The 23533-nt window shown below is 39.7% G+C and overlaps 1 protein-coding gene across 1 annotated transcript; it reads right to left on the bottom strand.

The window, feature by feature from the left end:
• Positions 1-11047: 11047 nt before the first annotated feature.
• Positions 11048-23530, bottom strand: LOC131140322 (eukaryotic translation initiation factor 4E-like). The gene is made up of 7 exons (XM_058090609.1): positions 23476-23530; positions 20381-20493; positions 18251-18346; positions 18102-18165; positions 15869-15982; positions 12720-12859; positions 11048-12647 (listed from the first exon to the last, which is right to left on the bottom strand). The coding sequence occupies exons 1-7, from the start codon at positions 23491-23493 to the stop codon at positions 12533-12535; spliced, it is 660 nt and encodes a 219-aa protein (XP_057946592.1). The 5' UTR covers positions 23494-23530; the 3' UTR covers positions 11048-12532.
• Positions 23531-23533: the final 3 nt, after the last annotated feature.

The raw sequence follows: 23533 nt of genomic DNA, 5'->3' as shown, positions 1-23533 counted from the left end.
AACCACTAGACCACCGTGCAGCGGTAATTTTTTTTTAAATTTTTTTCATTATATTCACAAATATACACAGTATGCTGGAGCCTATACCAGCTGACTTTGGGAAAGAGGCAGGTTACACCCTGGATTGGTGGCCAGCCAATCACAGGGCACATATAGACAAACAACCATTCACACTCACATTCATACCTATGGACAATTTGGAGTCGCTAATAAACCTAGCATGAGGAAACCGTAGAGCCCAAACGGGATTCGAACTCGGATCTTCCCGATTCCCAACATGCTAACCACTCGACCACCCAAATTACAAGCCAAATCACAAACAATAACAACAAAACTGTTTCTGTATTTACTTGGTATCAGATCAGTACCAAAACTCGAAGTACTGACCAGCCCTCCTTTTACTGCATGTATTATGCGGCTGTACTGTCTGAAAGTATCCTTCTCGATGAAATCCTTCAGGCTTTAATGTCATTTGAAGATGGTAGATGAAGGCCACACGGTAGGATAACTACCTCTGTGATTGTCTCCTCCTTTCCTGTAATCTGGATGAACAAATCCTGCCATTGATCTTTACGCCACCGGGAGCAAATAAGTGGAAGATCGTGGACCCTGGGGAAATTCATCAGTCTGCTGGAGAACAGTTAACTCCTAAAGCAATCAGCATCGGTGGCGGCGGCTCAGATCCTCCACTTGCCAAGGGTACAAACTCATTTCCTTAGGACACTACAGCACAAAAAGTGCAAATCAAAATTAAAAATGGAATGGGCGGTTTTGTCCACCACCACAATTGACCAAAATGACCGAAATGAATGGATCTTTTTACTGAACGAACCGGAATCATTCGGTTCACGAAAATGAACGGTTTTTCCCACCACCACAATTGACCGAAATGAACGAAATGAATGAAATGAACGGATCTTTATACTGAACGAACCAGAATGATCCGGTTCACTGAAATGGATGGTTTTGCCCACCACTACAATTGACCGAAATGAACAAAATGAACGGATCTTTTTACTGAACGAACCGGAATGATCTGGTTCAGTGAAATGGACGGTTTTGCTCAACAATTGACCAAAATGACCGAAATGAACGGATCTTTTTACTGAATGAACCGGAATTATCCGGTTCACTAAAATGAACGGTTTTGCCCACCACCACAATTGACAGAAATGACCGAAATGAACGGATCTTTTTACTGAACGAACCGGAATGATCCAATTCACTGAAATGGACAGTTTTGCCCACCACCACAAATGACCGAAATGAACGGATCTTTTTACTGAACGAACCGGAATGATCTGGTTCACTGAAATGGACGGTTTTGCCCAACACCACAATTGACCGAAATGACCAAAATGAACGGATCTTTTTACTGAATGAACCGGAATTATCCAGTTCATTGAAATGAACCGTTTTGCCCACCACTACAATTGACCGGAATGAATGAAATGAATGGATCTTTTTACTGAACGAACCAGAATCATCCGGTTCACTAAAATGAACGGTTTTGCCCACCACCACAATTGACCGAAATGACCGAAATGAACGGATCTTTTTACTGAATGAACCAAAATTATCCGATTCACTGAAATGAACGGTTTTGCCCACCACTACAATTGACTGAAATGACCGAAATAAACAAAATGAACGGATCTTTTCACTGAACGAAAACGAAATTATCCGATTCACTGAAATGAACGGTTTTGTCCACCACCACAATTGACCGGAATGAACGAAATGAACGGGTCTTTTTACTGAACGAACCAGAATGATCCGGTTCACTGAAATGGACGGTTTTGCCCACCACCACAATTGACCGAAATGAACGGATCTTTTTACTGAACAAACCGGAATTATCGGGTTCACTGGTATGAATGGTTTTGCCCACCACTACAATTGACCAAAATGACCGAAGTAAACAAAATGAACGGATCTTTTTACTGAACGAACCGGAATTATCCAGATCACTGAAATGAACGGTTTTGCCCACCACGACAATTGACCAAAATGACCGAAATAAATTGATCTTTTTACTGAACGAACCAGAATGATTCAGTTCACTGAAATGAACGGTTTTGATCAGGAGATCGGGAAGACTTGGGTTCGATTCTCCGCCTGTGTGGAGTTTGCATGTTTTCTCTCATGAAGGGACTTTTATTCACATTTTAATTGTTTCTTAAAACATTAATGAGGCTGCAGTCCAGAAGAAATACCCACAGACGTGTAGCAGACGACACGACATGAAGACTCGGGAGGGTCGGGTATGTTGTTCTCATGAGGTTTTTGGGAATAAAATCCAAATGGTTTTTCAAGTGACCTTAATAAATGGCTTTTCCTCTAATTACAGTGCATTACTCTTTATCCAATAAAAAAACCAGTGAGCCCCACATTAATTAACGTCTGCCTGAAGAATGAAGGGATTAAGCCCACATGACATTTACTGGACTAATATATTTTGAAAGGCAACACCACTGGTCAAGACGAGGTTGACAGTTAAAGAACCAGTGGATATATATGGTACGGTCCGGACCAGGGGTGTGAAAACCTTTTGACTCGTGGGCAACATTGGGTTCAAACATTTGGTGTGTATTAGGGTTCGACGATATGGACCATATCATGATATTTTGGGGATGTATTAGGATATGACGATATAAATTATTAATTTCTGTACCATTTATCCTCACGAAGGTCGCGGGGGTGGGGGCTGGAGCCTATCCCAGCTATCTTCGGGCGAGAGGCGGGGTACACCCTGGACTGGTGCCCTCATCAAAGGACCCACCTAGACATATTAGAATCGTTATTTTCATTTTGACGCAGAAGATAAGCTCTATTTCATGTCTTCATGCCGCACACCATGCACACTCACACAATTGGAGAAGATCATTTCAATGGCACCCATTCGTCTATCCATCTATTTTCTATGCTGCCCATCGTCACTTGGGTCACGGGTTTGCTGGAGCCTACCCTGGGTACTCCGAGGGTGGAATTGAACCCGGGTCTCCTAGCTGTGAGGTCTGCGTGCTAACCACTCGTCCGCCGTGCAGCCCTGTAGCATGTTTTTGGAATGTGGGAGGAAACCGGAGTACCCGAAGAACATGCAAACTCCACACAGACATGGTCGAGGTTGGGATTGAACTCGGGTCTTCTATCTGTGAGGCCTGCGCGCTAACCACTCGCGCACCGTGCAGCCTGCAATATGAACTCATTCATTCATTTTCTACTGCTTTTTCCTCACGAGGGTCGTGGGGGTGCTGGAGCCTATCCCAGCTGTCTTCAAGCGAGAGGCGGGGTACACCCTGGACTGGTGGCCAGCCAATCACAGGGCACATATAGACAAACAACCATTCACACTCACATTCATACCTATGGACAATTTGGAGTCGCTAATTAACCTAGCATGTTTTTGGAATGTGGGAGGAAACCCGGAGAAAACGCACGCATGCACGGGGAGAACATGCAAACTCCACAGTGGAATCGAACTTGAGTCTCCTAGCTGCGAGGCCTGTGTGCTAACCACTTGACCACCGTGCAGCTCGACAAGAAGAAGGGCACATATAGACAAACAACCATTCACACCCACATTCATACCTATGGACAATTTGGAGTCGCCAATTAGCATGTAGCCACTAGTAGCCACTAGCATGTTTTTGGAATGTGGGAGGAAACAGGGGGGTACCCGGAGAAAACCCACGCATGCACGGGGAGAACATGCAAACTCCACACAGAGATGGCCGAGGTTGGGATTGAACTCGAGTGTTCTACCTGTGAGGCCTGCGCGCTAACCACTTGACCACCGTGCAGCCTGCAAAATGAACTATGAAGACTAAAACATGGACATCAAGACTATGTTAACTCTTTGTTTACTTTTCTGTAACGACCCCCTCAACAAAAACGCCAAAATGTTTGGGAAAAAGTGCCAAATGCTACCCAGCATGCCTTGCGGCGGGAATATAAGGGTGTTTTATGGCATGGGTGTTGTACGTATATATTTATTCGTATCCCCACATGATGCAGTAGGTAGGTTACTTTGACTCACAGTCAGTCATGTTGTCGGCTCCAGTGTCGTTGTTTTTAAATAAAGGTTTTTTAAAAAATGAATTTACATATTCCCAGTGGGCCGGATTAAGACGCTTGGTGGGCCTGATGCGGCCCGGTTTGACCTCCCTTGCTCTAGACTCAAATGCAACTCATTAGTGCTGAACTAAACATTGCCTAAAGTATGAACATGTAATATGTACAAACAGATACACACAGTATAAAAACACTAGATTTTAAAAATAGCATAATTATAAAAACAACGTATAGATATATATGTATATATATATATATATATATATATATTACACACAATTCAGAACAACAGTATTTTTACCACAATAGGAGCTGCAGCTAGTGTGGAGAGTCCATTAATATTTTAGACCACTATTTACACTAGGATCCTTTATACAGGCCAAGGTCAGGATAGAGTGGAAAAACCCTAAACCCCCTCCGTAGTCCCCCTACAGCAGGGGTCTCAAACTCAATTTACTTGGGGGGCCACTGGAGCTAGAATCTGGGTGATCATTTATACTCTTTTTTTACAACATTTTTTACAACACATACAACATATATTTACAACATATTGCGCAACTGCAGGGTCTTGCAAACTAGAGAGCTAGCGACCTAAACGGTAGCCTTCAAGTTATTTCCTTTAAACTTAAATAGCCAAAATTACCACTTCCACACAAATAGGGAGGATAACTATTATCCTCAGCTTATCCTAACGAGGGTTGCAGGCGAGCTGCAACCTATCCCAGCTGTCTTTGAGCGAGAGGCGGGGTACACCCTGGACTGGTGGCCAGCCAATCACAGGGCACATATAGACAAACAACCATTCACACTCACATTCATACCTATGGACAATTTGGAGTCGCTAATTAACCTAGCATGTTTTTGGAATGTGGGAGTAAACCGGCTCTAACGTGTGTGTATATTCCATTTTTTTTCCCAAGTTCCAGTTCCATGTGTTGCCATGTCAATTTAATCTGCCCAGGGCCTTCAGAATCAGTAGTGCTGGCCCATGTCACATGCACACTAGAAGCAATATGGCTGTTTTTTCAGATTTCATGTTTGCTTAATGGGACTGCAGGGTGGACAAGTGGTTAGCACGGAGGCCTCATAGTTAGGGGACCCCAGTTCGATTCCACCCACGGCCATCTCTGTGTTGAGTTTGCATGTTTTCTCCGGGTACTCCGGTTTCCTCCCACATTCCAAAAACATGCTAGGTTAATTGGTGGCTCCAAAAAAATAAATAATAAAATAAAATAAAATAAAATAAAATAAAATAAAATAAAATAAAATAAAATAAAATAACGAGGGTAGCGGGGGGTGCCGGAGCCTATCCCAGCTGTCTTGGGGCGAGAGGCGGGGTACACCCTGGACTGGTCGCCAGCCAATCACAGGGCACATATAGACAAACAACCATTCACACTCACATTCATACCTATGGACAATTTGGAGTCGCTAATTAGCCTAGCATGTTTTTGGAATGTGATGTGGGAGGAAACCGGAGTACCTGGATGGGGAGAACATGCAAACTCCACACAGAGATGACCGAGGGTGGAATTGAACTCGGGTCTCTTCGCTGTGAGGTCTGTGAGGTCTATGTGGTTTTGACTGTTGTGTCCCAACCCTGGTATGAGGGACATCAGTGGGCATTAGACTTGACAAAACGTGCCCAAATAAGAACGCTACAGTAGAAGTAGACATTTTCTCTCAGGAGTAAAAGGATCTTTGGTTTGTACAATAAAATGGAGTTTTACGTTTATAAATCCCACTCATGTTTTGATTGCTGATCAAGCTGCGTCCGGCTTTCCTTAAAAGGGATCATATGTGGGGATCAGCTGACCTTTAAAGGTTGCTTCCTCAATCACGTCACCTAAACAAAGACCCAATCTGCCTTCCTACGGGCCATTAAACACTTGAACACATCATGGAGGATCCGGCGGTTACTCGGCTCTCGCCCGCTGACTTTAAGAGTAGCGCATCTTGTGATGACATTTGTCATACCGAAGTGACATTTTTAAAGCAGCCCAGGTAGGAAGTAAGACGTTAACGTTGGCCAATGTAACCTTTTATTTCAAAGTTCCTTTTACGGTGACATTTGAAAGGATTGCCAGATGATATTGGGCGGGGGTTTAATTTGGTTCTCCAGTTATTAATTGTGAATGTTAAAGCGGCTGTAGGATTGGGACGGTTATTTCACTGCCTCGCAGGTGTCAATCAATGGATCCGTAATTCTTAAGTCGAAGTGTGTAAGCGAGGTGAAACAGGAACTGGCAGGTCGTTTGGTTGTCGTGGTAGCAAAACAACCAGGCTAGTAGCTGTTTTATCGATCATCTTTCATCATCAAAAATATTAGTGGTGAGTGTCCATTAGGGGTGTGTCGGTCATGAACGAACTGGTCAAAATAACTAGTTTTTTAATGTGAACGGAATGAACGAGGTCACCGACCCTAAAATAACCGTTCAGTCCGTTCAGTTGCAAATGCTTTGTTTTTGATTGGCTGGGTGGGTTAGCTGACTGAAAGACCGACACCGAGAGATTGACCGACACTATCGGTGAACTCGTTCATTCCTTTCACAAAAAAGAACTGGTTCTTTTGAACTGTTCGTTCGTGACCGACACACCAGTAGTCATCACGTCTTGTTGCGCTGTTGAGTCGGAACGAACGTGAACATGCACAAGGGGAGATCACAGGCTAACGACCAATTGACCAAAATGAACGGATCTTTTTACTGGACAAACCGGAATGATCCAATTCACTGAAATGAACGGTTTTGCCCACCACTACAATTGACCGAAATGAACGGATCATTTTACTGAACAAACCGGAATTACCCGGTTCACTGAAATGAACGGTTTTGCCCACCACTACAATTGATCGAAATGAACAAAATGGACGAATCATTTTACTGAATGAACCGGAATGATCCGGTTCACTGAAATGAACGGTTTTGCACACCACTACAATTGACCAAAATGACCGAAATAAGCAAAATGAACGGATCTTTTTACTGAACAAACCGGAATGATCCAGTTCACTGAAATGAACGGTTTTGCCCACCACTACAATTGACCGGAATGAATGAAATGAACGGATCTTTTTACTGAACAAACCGGAATCACCCAGTTCACTGAAATGAACGGTTTTGCCCACCACTACAATTGATCGGAATGAACAAAATGGACGGATCATTTTACTGAACAAACTGGAATGATCTGGTTCACTGAAATGAACGGTTTTGCCCACCACCACAAATGACCAAAACAAACCAAATGTAGGGATCTTTTTACTGAACGAACAGGGATCATCCAGTTCACTGAAATGAACAGTTTTGCCCACCACCACAATTGACTGAAATGACCGGATCTTTTTACTGAACGAACCCAAATGATCCAGTTCACTGAAATTAACAGTTTGCCCACCACTACAATTGATCGAAATGACCAAAATAAACCAAATGAATGGATCTTTTTACTGAACAAACCGGAATCATTTGGTTCACTGAAATGAACGGTTTTGCCCACCACTACAATTGACCGGAATGAACGAAATGAACAGATCTTTTTACTGAACAAACCGGAATCATTTGGTTCACTGAAATGAACGGTTTTGCCCACCACTACAATAGACCAGAATGAACGAAATGAACGGATCTTTTTACTGAACAAACTGGAATGATCCGGTTCACTGAAATGGACGGTTTTGCCCACTACTACAATTGACCAAAATGACCGAAATAAACAAAATGAATGGATCTTTTTACTGAACAAACCGGAATAATCCGGTTCACTGAAATGAACGGTTTTGCCCACCACTACAATTGACCAAAATGACCAAAATGAATGGATCTTTTTAATGAACAAACCGGAATTATCCGGTTCACTGAAATGAACGGTTTTGCCCATCACCACAATTGACCGAAATGACCAAAATAAACCAAATGAATGTATTTTTTTACTGAACGAACCGGAATCATTCGGTTCACTAAAATGAACGGTTTTGCCCACCACTACAATTGACCGGAATGAACGAAATGAACAGATCTTTTTACTGAACAAACCGGAATGATCCAGTTCACTGAAATTAACAGTTTTGCCAACCACTACAATTGATCGAAATGACCGAAATGAATGGATCTTTTTACTGAACGAACCAGAATGATCCGGTTCACTGAAATGGACGGTTTTGCTCACCACTACAATTGACCAAAATGACCAAAATAAACCAAATGAATGGATTTTTTTTACTGAACGAACCGGAATCATTCGGTTCACTAAAATGAACGGTTTTGCCCACCACCACAATCGACCGAAATGACTGAAATGAACGGATCTTTTTAGTGAACGAACCAGAATGATCCAGTTCACTGAAATGAACGGTTTTGCCCACCACTACAATAGACCAGAATGAACAAAATGAACGCATCTTTTTATTGAACGAACTGGAATGATCCGGTTCACTGAAATGAACGGTTTTGCCCACCACTACAATTGACCAAAATGACCGAAATTAACAAAATGAATGGATCTTTTTACTGAACAAACCGGAATAATCCGGTTCACTGAAATGAACGGTTTTGCCCACCACTACAATTGACCAAAATGACCAAAATGAATGGATCTTTTTAATGAACAAACCGGAATTATCCGGTTCACTGAAATGAACGGTTTTGCCCATCACCACAATTGACCGAAATGACCAAAATAAACCAAATGAATGTATTTTTTTACTGAACGAACCGGAATCATTCGGTTCACTAAAATGAACGGTTTTGCCCACCACTACAATTGACCGGAATGAACGAAATGAACAGATCTTTTTACTGAACAAACCGGAATGATCCAGTTCACTGAAATTAACAGTTTTGCCAACCACTACAATTGATCGAAATGACCGAAATGAATGGATCTTTTTACTGAACGAACCAGAATGATCCGGTTCACTGAAATGGACGGTTTTGCTCACCACTACAATTGACCAAAATGACCAAAATAAACCAAATGAATGGATTTTTTTTACTGAACGAACCGGAATCATTCGGTTCACTAAAATGAACGGTTTTGCCCACCACCACAATCGACCGAAATGACTGAAATGAACGGATCTTTTTAGTGAACGAACCAGAATGATCCAGTTCACTGAAATGAACGGTTTTGCCCACCACTACAATAGACCAGAATGAACAAAATGAACGCATCTTTTTATTGAACGAACTGGAATGATCCGGTTCACTGAAATGAACGGTTTTGCCCACCACTACAATTGACCAAAATGACCGAAATTAACAAAATGAACGGATCTTTTTACTGAACGAACCGAAATGATCCGATTCACAGAAATGAACAGTTTTGCCCACCACTACAATTGACCGAAATGACCGAATCTTTTTACTGAACGAACCGGAATGATCTAGTTCACTGAAATGAAGGGTTTTACCCACCACTACAATTGACCGAAATTACCCAAATGAACGCATCTTTTTACTGAACAAACCGGAATCATCCGGTTCACTGAATGAACGGATCTTTTTAATGAACAAACCGGAATGATACGGTTCACTGAAATAAACGGTTTTGCCCACTACTACAATTGACCAAAATGACCGAATCTTTTTACTGAACGAACCGGAATGATCCGGTTCACTGAAATGAACGGTCTTGTCCACCACTAGTGCCCATACATGTCACAAGGTCAAATATGGTTAGTGTTAAAGGCAGGGGTGTCGACGGTTAGATGCCCCAAAAGGTTGCAAGCCCACTTTGATATTTTGTAAAGCAACCCAAGTGGAAACGCTTACAGGTTATTTATACTGTATATAGTATATATTAGTATATATATTATATATTTCAAGAAAAAATTGCCTGCATCTCAGCTTTGTCATATAAGTGAAAAGCACATTATTAATATGAACTAGGGTCATTTTTGCTGTTGTCCACTTCAACCTAATCTGTTCCAAACCGCTTCCTCCTCCTGATTTTAGTTTTGTCACAACTAGGAGGTGATTTACGATATAAAATGTGTCAAAAAAAAGCACAATTTAATAACAAAATGATTGCAAAATTCCCATGTTTTAATCAGTCATTAAATACACATACTAGAGAGATGGATTACATGCAACACTCAAGTGAATAATTTTCAGGCAAATTGATAAATTAAAATATTAAACACAATTCCAGCACAACACTCATGCTGGTAAATTGTGAAATTTATTTTGCCTGCCATTTCATATAGAAAAAGGTTTAACGCGCTTTAAAAGGAAACTTGTAATATATGGATGGCATTGGCTATGTTTACATGGACAGTAATGACCAAGGACAGGGGTCGGCAACCTTTAGCATCAGAAGAATAAAATGCACTAGAGCAGGGGTGGGCAAACTACGGCCCGGGGGCCACATCCGGCCCGCCAAGTGTTTGAATACGGCCCGCCCAATCTTTCCAAAGTATTTCATTTAAACTCAACATACAACCTGGCATCATGGCCTGAGCCAACCTTTTGATGGTTGTATCAATTTCGTTGTTTGAGTGCTCCTGAAAAAAGAGACACAAGCACATAATAATAATAAAAATTAATAAAAATTAAAATAATTATTATTATATTATTATTATAACTATTATGATTTTTATATTTATATATTAATGCTAATTATTATATTAATTATATATAATAATATTGTTATATTTGCATATTTTACATAATAATAATATAATAATTATTATTTTAAATTTATTTTAATTATTATAATATTTTATTATTTTTAAAATATTTAAATATAAATATAAAATAATAAATAATAATAGCAGATTGCATGACAATTTTACAGATACAATAATACCAGGTGGACTGTTACGTGTAAAATATATAGTCTGCCCCCCCCCGGAAATTTTGTTATATCAATGCGGCCCGCGAGTCAAAAAGTTTGCCCACCCCTGCTCTAGAGCCACAAAACACGACACAAGTTAATAAACTTTTTAAAAGCTTTAATCTTTTTCAAACGTTACCATTTCTGCAACAACAGAATTGAACTTCTGCCAAGATGAGGGGACCAACATTCCTCCATGGCACTTTGAGACTCATTGCAAGTTGTCGCAAATGTTTGATTGCAGTTAAAAAGGCTAATTTTAAAAACATTTTGTATTCGGTTGTGTTGTCATTGAATTTGATGATCTGAAAGGTTTCAGCTGCACGGCGGTCGAGTGGTTAGCGCGCAGGCCTCACAGGAGTTTGCATATTCTCCCCGTGCATGCGTGGGTTTTCCGGTGGGTACTCCGGTGGGTACTCCGGTTTCCTCCCACATTCCAAAAACATGCTAGGTTAATTAGCCACTCCAAATTGTCCATAGGTATGAATGTGAGTGTGAATGGTTGTTTGTCTATATGTGCCCTGTGATTGGCTGGCCACCAGTCCAGGGTGTACCCCGCCTCTCGCCCGAAGAAGACAGCTGGTGACGACCGTCGTGAGGATAAGCGGTAAAAAACTAAAAGTAAGTAAGTAAAATATGGTGGTGGTAGTGTGATGGTCTGGGACTGTTTTGCTGCATCAGGACCTGGAAGACTCACTGTGATAAATGGAACCATGAATTATTGTTAATATGCAAATATGGGCTGCACGGCGGACGAGTGGTTAGCTCGCAAGCCTTACAGCTAGGAGACCCGAGTTCAATCCCACTCTCGGCCATCTCTGTGTGGAGTTTGCATGTTCTCCCCGTGCATGTGTGGGTTTTTCTCCGGGTACTCCGGTTTCCTCCCACATTCCAAAAAACATGCTAGGTTAATTAGCGACTCCAAATTGTCCATAGGTATGAATGTGAGTGTGAATGGTTGTTTGTCTATATGTGCCCTGTGATTGGCTGGCCACCCGCCTGGATAGATTAATACGGTTATCAGGACGTCTTTTTCACGTCTCACCGACGGAACCAACTGACCACTTCCTTTGCTCATCCAATCAGCAGTTAGAACACAGTAGCTGTTGCATTCACGGTCTGGCGGTGAGTCGGGTATTTCATACTGCAAAAAGTGAAAATAAACATTTCCTATTTTTCGGTATTAAAAAAAAAAAAAATCAGAAAGCTTGGCCTGAGCGTGCAGCAAGGAGGGTGTAGAACCGCAGGTTGCCGACCACTGACCTAGGAAATACTTACAGATTACAGAGTTGCTTAGAACTATTCCATTCATAATCCCGTTTACATGTTTAGAGACGGCAATGTCATAATCGCCTTCACGTCACTTGAGAAGAAGTTCCCCCCTCCACATGAATGTGGTTCATTCCGGAATATTGCTATCCGTGTACAGTAAGTACACAACGTGTGTTAGTGTTTCGGAAGATGCAGATTCAGCTATTTTGTGGTCCAGGTCTTGGGAAGGCGATTTGGCACGTAGTCTTGGATCGCATTCGGCAGTCTTTAAAACATCGTAAACATCGTAAACATCGTCACCGACAAGAAATAAGACGAAACGGTGAAAAAAGGGGCCACTGCCGGATGCTTCTCAAACGACAAATTTGTTCTTGGTGGTTGAGCCACTTTTGGTTGCCGTGTCGGCGTGGGATTGGTAGCCGATGGTCATCTTCATGGGGAGCATCAAGCGCTGCTTGTAAACTCTCCTGTCGACAGGAAACAATCAGGAGGAGGACTGGGAAAAAAAAAACGTTCCGACTAGGGGAACGGTTGCTCACCCTATGTGTGTTATGGCTTCGCGGTTGTCAAAGTCGGAAGTCCAGACGGCGATTTTATCGCCTTTTGAGCGGATGTTGACAACAGCTCCGCAGACTTCGTCGCTGTAGTCGTCAAAGGCCTCGCCGACTAAGCACAGGAGCTGGAGGAAAAATAAATTAAAAATCTTGTGCTCCTAAAATGACATTATTGTTCCTCGGGGGGCGTGATGCGGGGCACAGCCTCGAGCAGCTGATGCCCCCTCCGCAATTAGCCTCTTGGTCGTCGGGAGTATTGTTCCTGCCTGTGTGCATGCTCTCGCTGTATTTAGCCACGACCTATCGTGTTCTTGATTGTATGCTACTCAGTGAGCGGGACCCTTTTTGTATCCTGTTTCCATTCCGTCAAGGTGTTTTTTTTTTTTTCATGATTTTTGCATTACCTTTGTTCCCACGCCAGTGTTTTATGTTATTAAATATTCTACCTGGACTTTTTAGCCTTAGCATCCAGTCTGCTTAACATATACATGACATAGTGTACTTAATATGCATGATATGAGTGAGAATATTCTTGTAAAATTGATTTTTTTTCTTGTTAGATTACCGTATTTTCCGGACTATAAGTCACACTTTTTTTTCATAGGTTGGCCGTTCCTGCGACTTATACTCCAGAGCGACTTATAAATGAAAAAAAAGTGTTTATGTTTACAAAAACACTGGACAACTTTTCTGTTCTGTTCATGTTTATTTTTTGTGTAGCTGAATAAGCATTGTGTTAGCATATCTTACACCTATTAGCATGTTCTATATTCTTTTATTCATGTTAGAACTTGCCTTCCAAGATGACGTAATGTCTGTTTTGGTCAAGTAGTTTGGAAAATTAATTACCTGCAAAAAAATGTGATTTATACTCCAGTGCGACTTATACTCCAGAAAATACGGTAGTTTATAAAATAAATTACCCACAAAAAAAATGTGACTTATGTAAGTTTTTTTTCTACATAATTATGCATTTTTGGTTTGTGTCACTAATACTCCAGTGCGACTTATGTATGTTTTTTTTCTACGTATTCATGCATTTTTGACCTTGTGCGACTTATACTCTAGTGTGACTTACGTATGTTTTTTCCTACCTAATTATGCATTTTTGGCCTTGTGCGACTTATACTACAGTGCGACTTATGTATGTTTTTTTCTACCTAATTATGTATTTTTGGCCTTGTGCGACTTATGTATGTTTTTTTCTACGTATTCATGCATTTTTGGCCTTGTGTGACTTATACTCCAGTGTGACTTATGTATGTTTTTTTCTACCTAATTAGGCATTTTTGGCCTTGTGCGACTTATACTCTGGAGCGACTTATGTATGTTTTTTTCTACCTAATTAGGTATTTTTGGCCTCGTGCGACTTATACTCCAGTGTGACTTATGTATGTTTTTTTCTACCTAATTAGGCATTTTTGGCCTTGTGCGACTTATACTCCAGTGCGACTTATACTCCGGTGCTACTTATGTTTTTTCTACCTAATTATGCATTTTTGGTCTTGTGCGACTTATACTCCGGTGCAACTTATGTATGTTTTTTTTCTCCCTAACTGTGCATTTCTGGCCTTGTGCGACTTATACTCGGGAGCGACTTATGTATGTTTTTTTCTACCTAATTATGCATTTTTGGCCTTGTGCGACTTATGTATGTTTTTTTTCTACCCAATTCTGCATTTTTGGCTTTGTGTGGCTTATACTCGAGTGCGACTTATGTATGTTTTTTTTTTCTACCGGAGCGACTTATAGTCCAGAAAATAAGGTAATTTATTTTCTTGTCATGTTGATTTTGTTCTTTGAAAATTACAGATTTTTGTAGGTTTTTTTTTAATGTTCCACAAATGCTCCCCAGGCTGCACTTTAGTCATTACTGATAGCCAAGCCCTGATAGACCTGATACTTCTTGTATTTCAAGTACATGGACCAGACGTGGCCATCAAAGAGGCCCCCGGTGTTCCGGTACCGTGGTGTTCCTTGAGCAGTACAGTATTGACAGTGCACTACGTAGTATTTGTTACCTAGCATCTCTCCGTCCACAGAGATGCCTGTGTGCCGCAACCAGTGACCTTTGGAGCAGCAGGAGAGCACGCCCTAACTCCGCATGGGAGTGCTCTGGTGTTCTGTGTCTCGATGTACGCTCTATGGACAAATCTACTGAGATACAACTCTTAATTGATTCATGAATCAATCGGGTTGGAACTGGACTGCATAAATAAATCCCTCCATATTGAAATATTTTGGTCAATACTATCCATTAAGCATTGAAGAAACAAGTAGGAGGTATTACTGTCTGTGTTTTATCTTCCTACCTCTCATTGCTCTTTGGCCATGTTGAAGTTTGTACTTCCATGAAAGTATATATATAACAGTTTGTTGCCTCTTGTAGAGTTTAAATTGTGAAAAAAAAAAAATCTCAAACATTGCAAACATCAGGTTTGTACTCTAATCAGTTGCAAAAACCTCCATAGCCTTTTAATTAGCATTTTGCATAATATTCTAATTTATTCAGATGCACCTTTTTATATATTAAGACTATATATTTCCCTCCAAGCTGTTTCTGGCTCAACACCCCCACAAAATGGCAACGTAATTACCCCCCCAGTATACGTACAGTAAACCTCGGCTATATCAGAAATTCGCTCACAACGGACAGATAAAAAAAGAACCGATTTTTCTGTAATGCATTTCCAATAAAAATTCATTGCATATATCGGATTTTTTATAACGGATTTCGCTTATTTCGGACAAAATCTCCAGTCCCGTTCCAATGCATTTCCATTAAAATTTCCCTCGCATATATCGGATATATCGCCGCATCGTGGCGCTCCGATTCGCCGAATCGTGACAGGCCGCTATACGACGTCATTTGCAGCGTTTGCAGCGTTGCCTGCGCGTCCAGGTACATTGGAAACATAGTCAAGGAAGTGCCTTTTTATAACGGATAAAATCCCATTTACGCATATACCGGATATAAATCTGATATATGCGTAAAACGGCCATTTTCCGGTATACGCATATAACGGATTTCGCTTATATCGGACAAAACCAGTGGGAACAATTGAATCCGATATATCCGAGGTTTACTGTATTATGGAATATAAATAAACCAAAGTTGTTGAGTGTAAGCATACAGTTTCCAACCAGAAGCGATCCAGGTCTAATCTCCTCTGCTGTCTGTTGAGCGTGATCAGCCAGCGTCCTCCACGCTTGTTCCTCTCATCCTCCCACATGGGCTCAATGCCGTCCTGAAGCAAGAGTTCATATTGTTTATGCTCGTTCTTTTAACTTCTGTGTTCCCTATTGTCAACTGGAAAACGGTAATGGTTTTATTTCATTTGAACATGCATCAGATTACAATTGAATGCATCACATAATCAGTTCACAGTTCCACATGTCCAAAAGGAGTAGGAAGAAGCAAAGCTTATTAAATCCTACCCCTCCATCTGGTACTTTTACAATCAGTAACTGTTACATTTGTTCACTTCCTGCTTTCCTAATATAATTTAATTTTATTTAATTGTATTTTTAAATTTAAAAAATATTTGTTTTGATTTTTGATTTTATGGTTTTATTTCATTTGAACATGCATCAGATTACAATTGAATGCATCCCATAATAAGTTCACAGTTCCACATGTCCAAAAGGAGTAGGAAGAAGCAAAGCTTATTAAATCCTACCCCTCCATCTGGTACTTTTACAATCAGTAACTGTTACATTTGTTCACTTCCTGCTTTCTTAATATAATTGAAGTTTTTAATTTAATTTAATTTAATTTAATTTAATTTAATTTAATTTAATTTAATTTAATTTAATTTAATTTAATTTAATTTAATTTAATTTAATTTAATTTAATTTAATTTAATTTAATTTAATTTAATTTTATTTAATTTTATTTAATTTAATTTTGTCACGTTCCAAAGTAGGAGGTGATATGATCATCCAATGCCATAATGGGTACCATAGTAAGTGTCAATATAGTGACATATATATATATATAGCACATCATGACTGGTTCAAGACTCTTCATCCTTGTATTTAGCAAACATCAACTGCTTGTATTGTTTCTTGAATTGGCTCATCGTTGTGCATTGTTTGATTTCCTTACTCAATCCATTCCATAGTTTGATTCCACATACTGAAATGCTATGGCTAGCATAACGTAGTCCTAGCATAGAAGTGTTTCAAATGGAGTTCTTCCCTGAGATCATATTTCTCCTCTCTTGTAGAGAAGTATTGGATGACATTTTTAGCTAATTGGTTATTTTTAGCCTTATGCATTATTTTAGCTGTTTCAAAATTAAGTATTTGTGATTTTAGAAATAAGGAGTTAGTATGTTCTCTGTAGGCGGCATTATGAATTACCCTTACTGGCCTTTTTTTTGCAGTACATTTAGCGAGTGAAGATTGCTTTTATAGTTATTAGCCCATATTTCCACACAATAAGTAAGATATGGTAGAACCAGAGAGCAATAAAGAGTGTGGAGTGATTTCTGTCTATTTGTATTTGTATATACCGTCTATTTGTATTTGCTGGTACATGTCCTTTCTGCTGATGAGTCCGCTTGTGGCGCAGAAGAAATAAAGCATGTCTCGTACATCAGAGGGTGTTGAATACTAATCCATTACCAATAATTCAAAGCTAAAAGGCCCTTTCTGAAGTTACAGGGAGACATAATTACCAGGACTTTAATGGTTATAACCATTACTTTAATGGTAATAACCATTAGCCACAGATTGACTTGCGGCTAGCTAGCTGTTCGCCCTCATTCACAAACACATTACAATGGGACCGTCTTGTCAATGCAACTCCAAACAGTAGATGGCACTGTTACTTTGCTTCAGAACTGCAACAATTAATTGATGATCAATTACCTCATTAATACACAAATATGGTGTTTGATTAATCATTTTAAAATGTAAATATCCTGATTTCAGCGTCTGAAATGTGAATATTTTTTAAATTTCCTTCGTCATGCATCCAAGTACTCCGTTTATTTTAAATGGCTGCTGTGTGTCATAAAGCATGCACACCAATCTGCTGCTGCACAAAATGAAACCAACACCTGTTAAGTCAATAACTTCAGTCCACACACAAATACTGAGTTCAGCATCATGGCCAATTATGCAAATGAGACGCTGGCTGCATCTTGATTCCTCCTAAATCTTTGGCAGTTATTGTATTTTCGGGCCTCAGATTGAGCTGAGAAAAGGGAGCCGCGTATAATTATGCACACTTTGATGTGGAATGATGATCTTTAGGCCGCATCTCCCACTCATTATACAAATACCATACACATCACCACATAGACGAAGATGGAGTTTGAAAATATGCATAAAATTATTGTATGAACGGATGAAACAAACCTTAAAAAGGGAGTAATCACAGCCTGTCATGAGATTGCTTGACAACTGGATGTGGTTGTAGAGACTGCAGATGAAAAGTAGATGATTTGAGTCAGCACTGGTATATTACAATCTCATGACATCGGATTTTGACGTTGACTACGACTTACGCCCAGAAGTCTTCAACTGTGTCAAATTTTGAAATGAGTCGCAGGTTGGCTTGCCATGTTTTGTTCTTGTCGTTCTTGAAGAACCACAGAGACCATCTGTTGGGGTGAGAAGAGGAGGAAAAAAAAGCACATTTGCATAACTGTAAGAAGCCGCTAATTAAAAAGGAGGTGCGTAAAAGTAAACGAGAGGCATGAAGCTCCATGGCGTCTGATGGGAGGTGTGAATGCACCTGGATGGTGCCGATAGCTGTGGTTAGGGTGGCTCTAATGAGGATAAGCAGCATCGAAAATGAATGGATGGATGCCAATTACATGCCAATTAGTACATGGCATATCGACCTAAGCGCTAACGAAGACAATATGACTGTTTAAGTCACTGTGACATTTCATCCGTCTTGACTGGATCACTACCGTAATTGTGGGTGTATAAGACGCACACATGTTTAAGCCCCACCCACTACATTTACAGAGAAAAACGGATATGTACATAAGCTGCGCATGTCCATGTCATAAAAAGATATATTGTGTCTCACACAATTCAACCCGTCGGAACCCGTTGAGTGACTACTCAATGTAACAGTCTGACACTAAAATCATCACACAGCAACTTAACACTCACTAAAATCATCACACAGCAACTCAACACTCACTAAAATCCTCACACGGCAACTCAACACTCACTATAATCATCACACAGCAACTCAACACTCACTAAAATCATCACACAGCAACTCAACACTCACTAAAATCATCACACCGCAACTCAACACTCACTATAATCATCACACAGCAACTCAACACTCACTAAAATCATCACACGGCAACTCAACACTCACTAAAATCATCACACGGCAACTCAACACTCACTAAAATCATCACACGGCAACTTAACACTCACTAAAATCATCACACAGCAACTTAACGCTCACTAAAATCATCACACAGCAACTTAACGCTCACTAAAATCATCACACAGTGACTTAACACTCACTAAAATCATCACACGGCGACTTAACACTCACTAAAATCATCACACAACAACTTAACACTCATTAAAATCATCACACAGCAACTTAACACTCACTAAAATCATCACACGGCAACGTAACACTCACTAAAATCATCACACGGCAACTTAACACTCACTAAAATCATCACACGGCAATTTAACACTCATTAAAATCATCACACAGCAACTTAACACTCACTAAAATCATCACACAGCAACTTCACACTCACTAAAATCATCACACGGCAACTTAACACTCACTAAAATCATCACACGGCAACTTAACACTCACTAAATCATCACACGGCAACTTAACACTCACTAAAATCATCACACGGCAACTTAACACTCACTAAAATCATCACACGGCAACTTAACACTCACTAAAATCATCACACGGCAACTTCACACTCACTAAAATCATCACACGGCAACTTCACACTCACTAAAATCATCACACGGCAACTTAACACACTAAAATAATCGCACAGCAACTTCACACTCACTAAAATCATCACACAGCAACTTCACACTCACCAAAATCATCACACAGCAACTTAACACTCACTAAAATCATCACACAGCAACTTAACACTCAAAAGGTTTACCTAACAAACATATAAGACGAGTACCAATACGGGTCGGCTCTATGCATTGCGTGCAGAGGAGCCATCGCATTAATGAAATGATATGCCTTAATTTGAACTTTGTGGAGTCACTTCCAGTTTGAGGGAAGTGACAGGAAGTCAAAGTGATAGCAAAAACAGAAAACGGTTTATTTCTTCAGTGACATTGATCATGGCTGAGAAACCATCGCGCTGCTTTCAGAGGGGAGCTTGTGACATTATATGAGTGATAATGATCCGCTACACTACGCTGAATAATTTAAATGTCAGACTTCGTGTATGTTGTTGACCATTTGCCCTTATAAAAATCCAGATGAATAATGAATTTGGTTACATTTTTTTTTTCAATGCAATAAATACATAGTGTAGTAGCTCCCTGGTGTGAACTGGCTAGGCGGCAGGACTGAACAATCCGAGGGCAAAGACGCATACTAGAAAGTTGAATTTAATTTAATTGAAAGTTTGTGACAGACACACTGTTCAACTGCAGAGCACCTGTTTTGCAGAGGGAGTTTGATGTACGATTCCGGGTTCACAACTTCCTGGCCAGCCTCCTTTGCCTCTTCAGCTCCATCCTCATCTGTCAAGGATGGACTTGGGTCGGTTTCCTAAAGTTAAAAGGAAAAAACGGGATATCATTAGCCTGATCGGATCGATTAGATAATCTTAGGGAAGTAAAAATAACCAGAATTAATATTCATCACTTTTGTTGGGTGCATTCAAGACTGCGTACAGTGGTACCTCGGTTAACATCCGCCTTGGTTAGTGTGTTTTTCAGTTAACATCCAAAATTTGGGCTAAAATTTGGCCTCGACTTGCGTTCACCAATAGCATCCTGTTTGTTTACATGAACATCCTGTTCAGATTTACTGTCTATAAAATGCTTTACAAAATTATTTACATAATTTTCTATGGGAAAAAAAAATCTAGTATGTGAACCCTTTGGAATTGGCTGGATTGTTCTGATCTTTATCCAAGTCATAATAGACAAAATTCGGTGTTCTTAAACTCAGACCACACAATTACAGTGGCTAGAAGAGGTGTCAGTGGTACCTCGGTTAACATCCGTCTTGGTTAGTGTGTTTTTCAGTTAACATCCAAAATTTGGGCTAAAATTTGGCCTCGGCTTGCGTTCACCAACTTGCTGAGCATCCAAAATAGCATCCTGTTTGTTTACATGAACATCCTGTTCAGATTTACTGTCTATAAAATGCTTTACAAAATTATTTACATAATTTTCTATGAGAAAAAAAATCTGTTTTGGGTTGAGTCGAACCTTCTAACATGGAATTGCAAGTATGTGAACCCTTTGGAATTGGCTGGATTGTTCTGATCTTTATCCAAGTCATAATAGACAAAATTCGGTGTTCTTAAATTCAGACCACACAATTACAGTGGCTAGAAGAGGTGTCAGTGGTACCTCGGTTAACATCCGCCTTGGTTAGTGTGTTTTTCAGTTAACATCCAATATTTTGGCTAAAATTTGGCCTCGACTTGCATTCACCAATAGCATCCTGTTTGTTTACATGAACATCCTGTTCAGATTTAATGTCTATAAAATGCTTTACAAAATTATTTACATAATTTTCTATGGGGAAAAAAAAATCTGTTTTGGGTTGAGTCGAACCTTCTAACATGGAATTGCAAGTATGTGAACCCTTTGGAATTGGCTGGATTGTTCTGACCTTTATCCAAGTCATAATAGACAAATACGGTCTTCTTAAACCCAGACCACACAATTACAGTGGCTAGAAGAGGTGTCAGTGGTACCTTGGTTAACATCCGTCTTGGTTAGTGTGTTTTTCAGTTAACATCCAAAATTTGGGCTAAAATTTGGCCTCGGCTTGCATTCACCAACTTGCTGAGCATCCAAAATAACATCCTGTTTGTTTACGCCGCCATATTGGATCACACACCAGAGACAAAATCAGAGCAACTGGGTTTGTTTATATCAGATTTACTGTCTATAAAATGCTTTAAAAAATAATTTACATAATTTTCTATGGGACAAAATTTGTTTTGGGTTGAGTCGAACCTTCTAACATGAAATTGCCAAAAAAAAAAAGTATGTAAACCCTTTGGAATTGGCTGGATTTCTGTATAAATTGGTCATAAAGTGTTCTGATCTTTATCCAAGTCATAATAGACAAATACGGTGTTCTTAAATTCAGACCACACAATTACAGTGGCTAGAAGAGGTGTCAGTGGTACCTCGGTTAACATCCGTTTTGGTTAGTGTGTTTTTCAGTTAACATCCAAAATTTAGCCTAAAATTTGGCCTCGGCTTGCGTTCACCAACTTGCTGAGCATCCAAAATAACATCCTGTTTGTTTACCCCGCCATCTTGGAACGAATCTGTACGAATGCCAGGTTTTAATTCTAGGAAAATGACACCAAAATAAATCATTTCAAAAGGTTTCCTAGCATTAATGTGACCTATATCTTGAACAACTCCATTAAAGCATTAACTGGATTAATTAATTACTATTATTAGTCGAAACATATGCAGGTTTTAAGCATACTTTACATGTTTTTGACTTAAATTAAGTGTTTTTAATCATAAAAAATGACTAAATAAGCTAAAATACACATATAAGACATAAAAAATACATTGAAAAATGCGATATGTAGTATTCTACACTAGTCACTAGGTGTCAGTAATGTTAATCCCCCCCCCAAAAAAAATGTTTGAGTCCATATTAGGTCTTATTTCTCTGATTGTGTCTACTCTATTGGCATGAAAAGGTGATTATTAGGGTTTTATTTTATGTCTAGTGGGCTCTAATAGTGTTTAAATAACACTATTTTTTGTTCTCACCACAAAAAATATTGGGTGGGGGGTGGGGTAAGCAAACACTGCCATCAAGTGGCCAACTCCCACAGATCTTATCTGGGAATGGGGCACACTTGTTGTGTAAATTGTAACTGCCTGAGGCCTTGTTTGGCTTTTAGGTATTTCACTACATTTAACTTTGAGTTTTTGAAGTATATATTTTATATTTGCTTTCTAAGTTTTACGAGTTTTTACACTTAAAAAATCGAATTTAGGTCCCAGCCTTAATTTTATGTTTGACATAGCATATGTCAAAAAATTAAAAAAATTAAAATAAGTATAGTTACACGTCCCACCAACAGAAGTAAGAGTTTTATATAGGTTAAATATAACGGGAAACAGGTGAGGACCTAAAACCGTTAAATCCTAGCCTGGACTTAGATAGTTCACAATTTTCCTTTTAACACAAAAGTTCCTAAAATGTGTTTTTGACACACTGGTTTTAAAATGCTCCATGTCCCAAACGGGTACGGAATAATTGTTTATCAGAGTCCAAATCTCCAGAAGTGGTTCAGTGGTTTTTGACAAAAGTGGACACCGAATCTCAACGTCATCTTAAAAGTTCAGAGATCTCCATAAAAAGCTTTGACGCTACGCTTTGATCGCAGCAAAACAAACACAAAGCATATAGTGGAATAACAATCTGTTTACACTTCATGTTTACTGCTAAGACGAGCAAATGGAATAGTAGGTGTTAAAGCAGAACCATTTAAATGTTTGAAGTTTTTTTTTTTTTTACTGAAGAGAAAGTGCTCACCGGTTCGGCAGTCGCCATCTTACAAATCTGAGTTAGGAAAGTGTCATTTGATTGGCCA

The sequence above is a fragment of the Doryrhamphus excisus genome, chromosome 13, assembly GCF_030265055.1.
Source record: "Doryrhamphus excisus isolate RoL2022-K1 chromosome 13, RoL_Dexc_1.0, whole genome shotgun sequence".
NCBI classification, from domain to species: domain Eukaryota; kingdom Metazoa; phylum Chordata; class Actinopteri; order Syngnathiformes; family Syngnathidae; genus Doryrhamphus; species Doryrhamphus excisus.
Note: the sequence above shows the minus strand (reverse complement) of the source record. Positions and strands in the feature narration are given on the sequence as shown.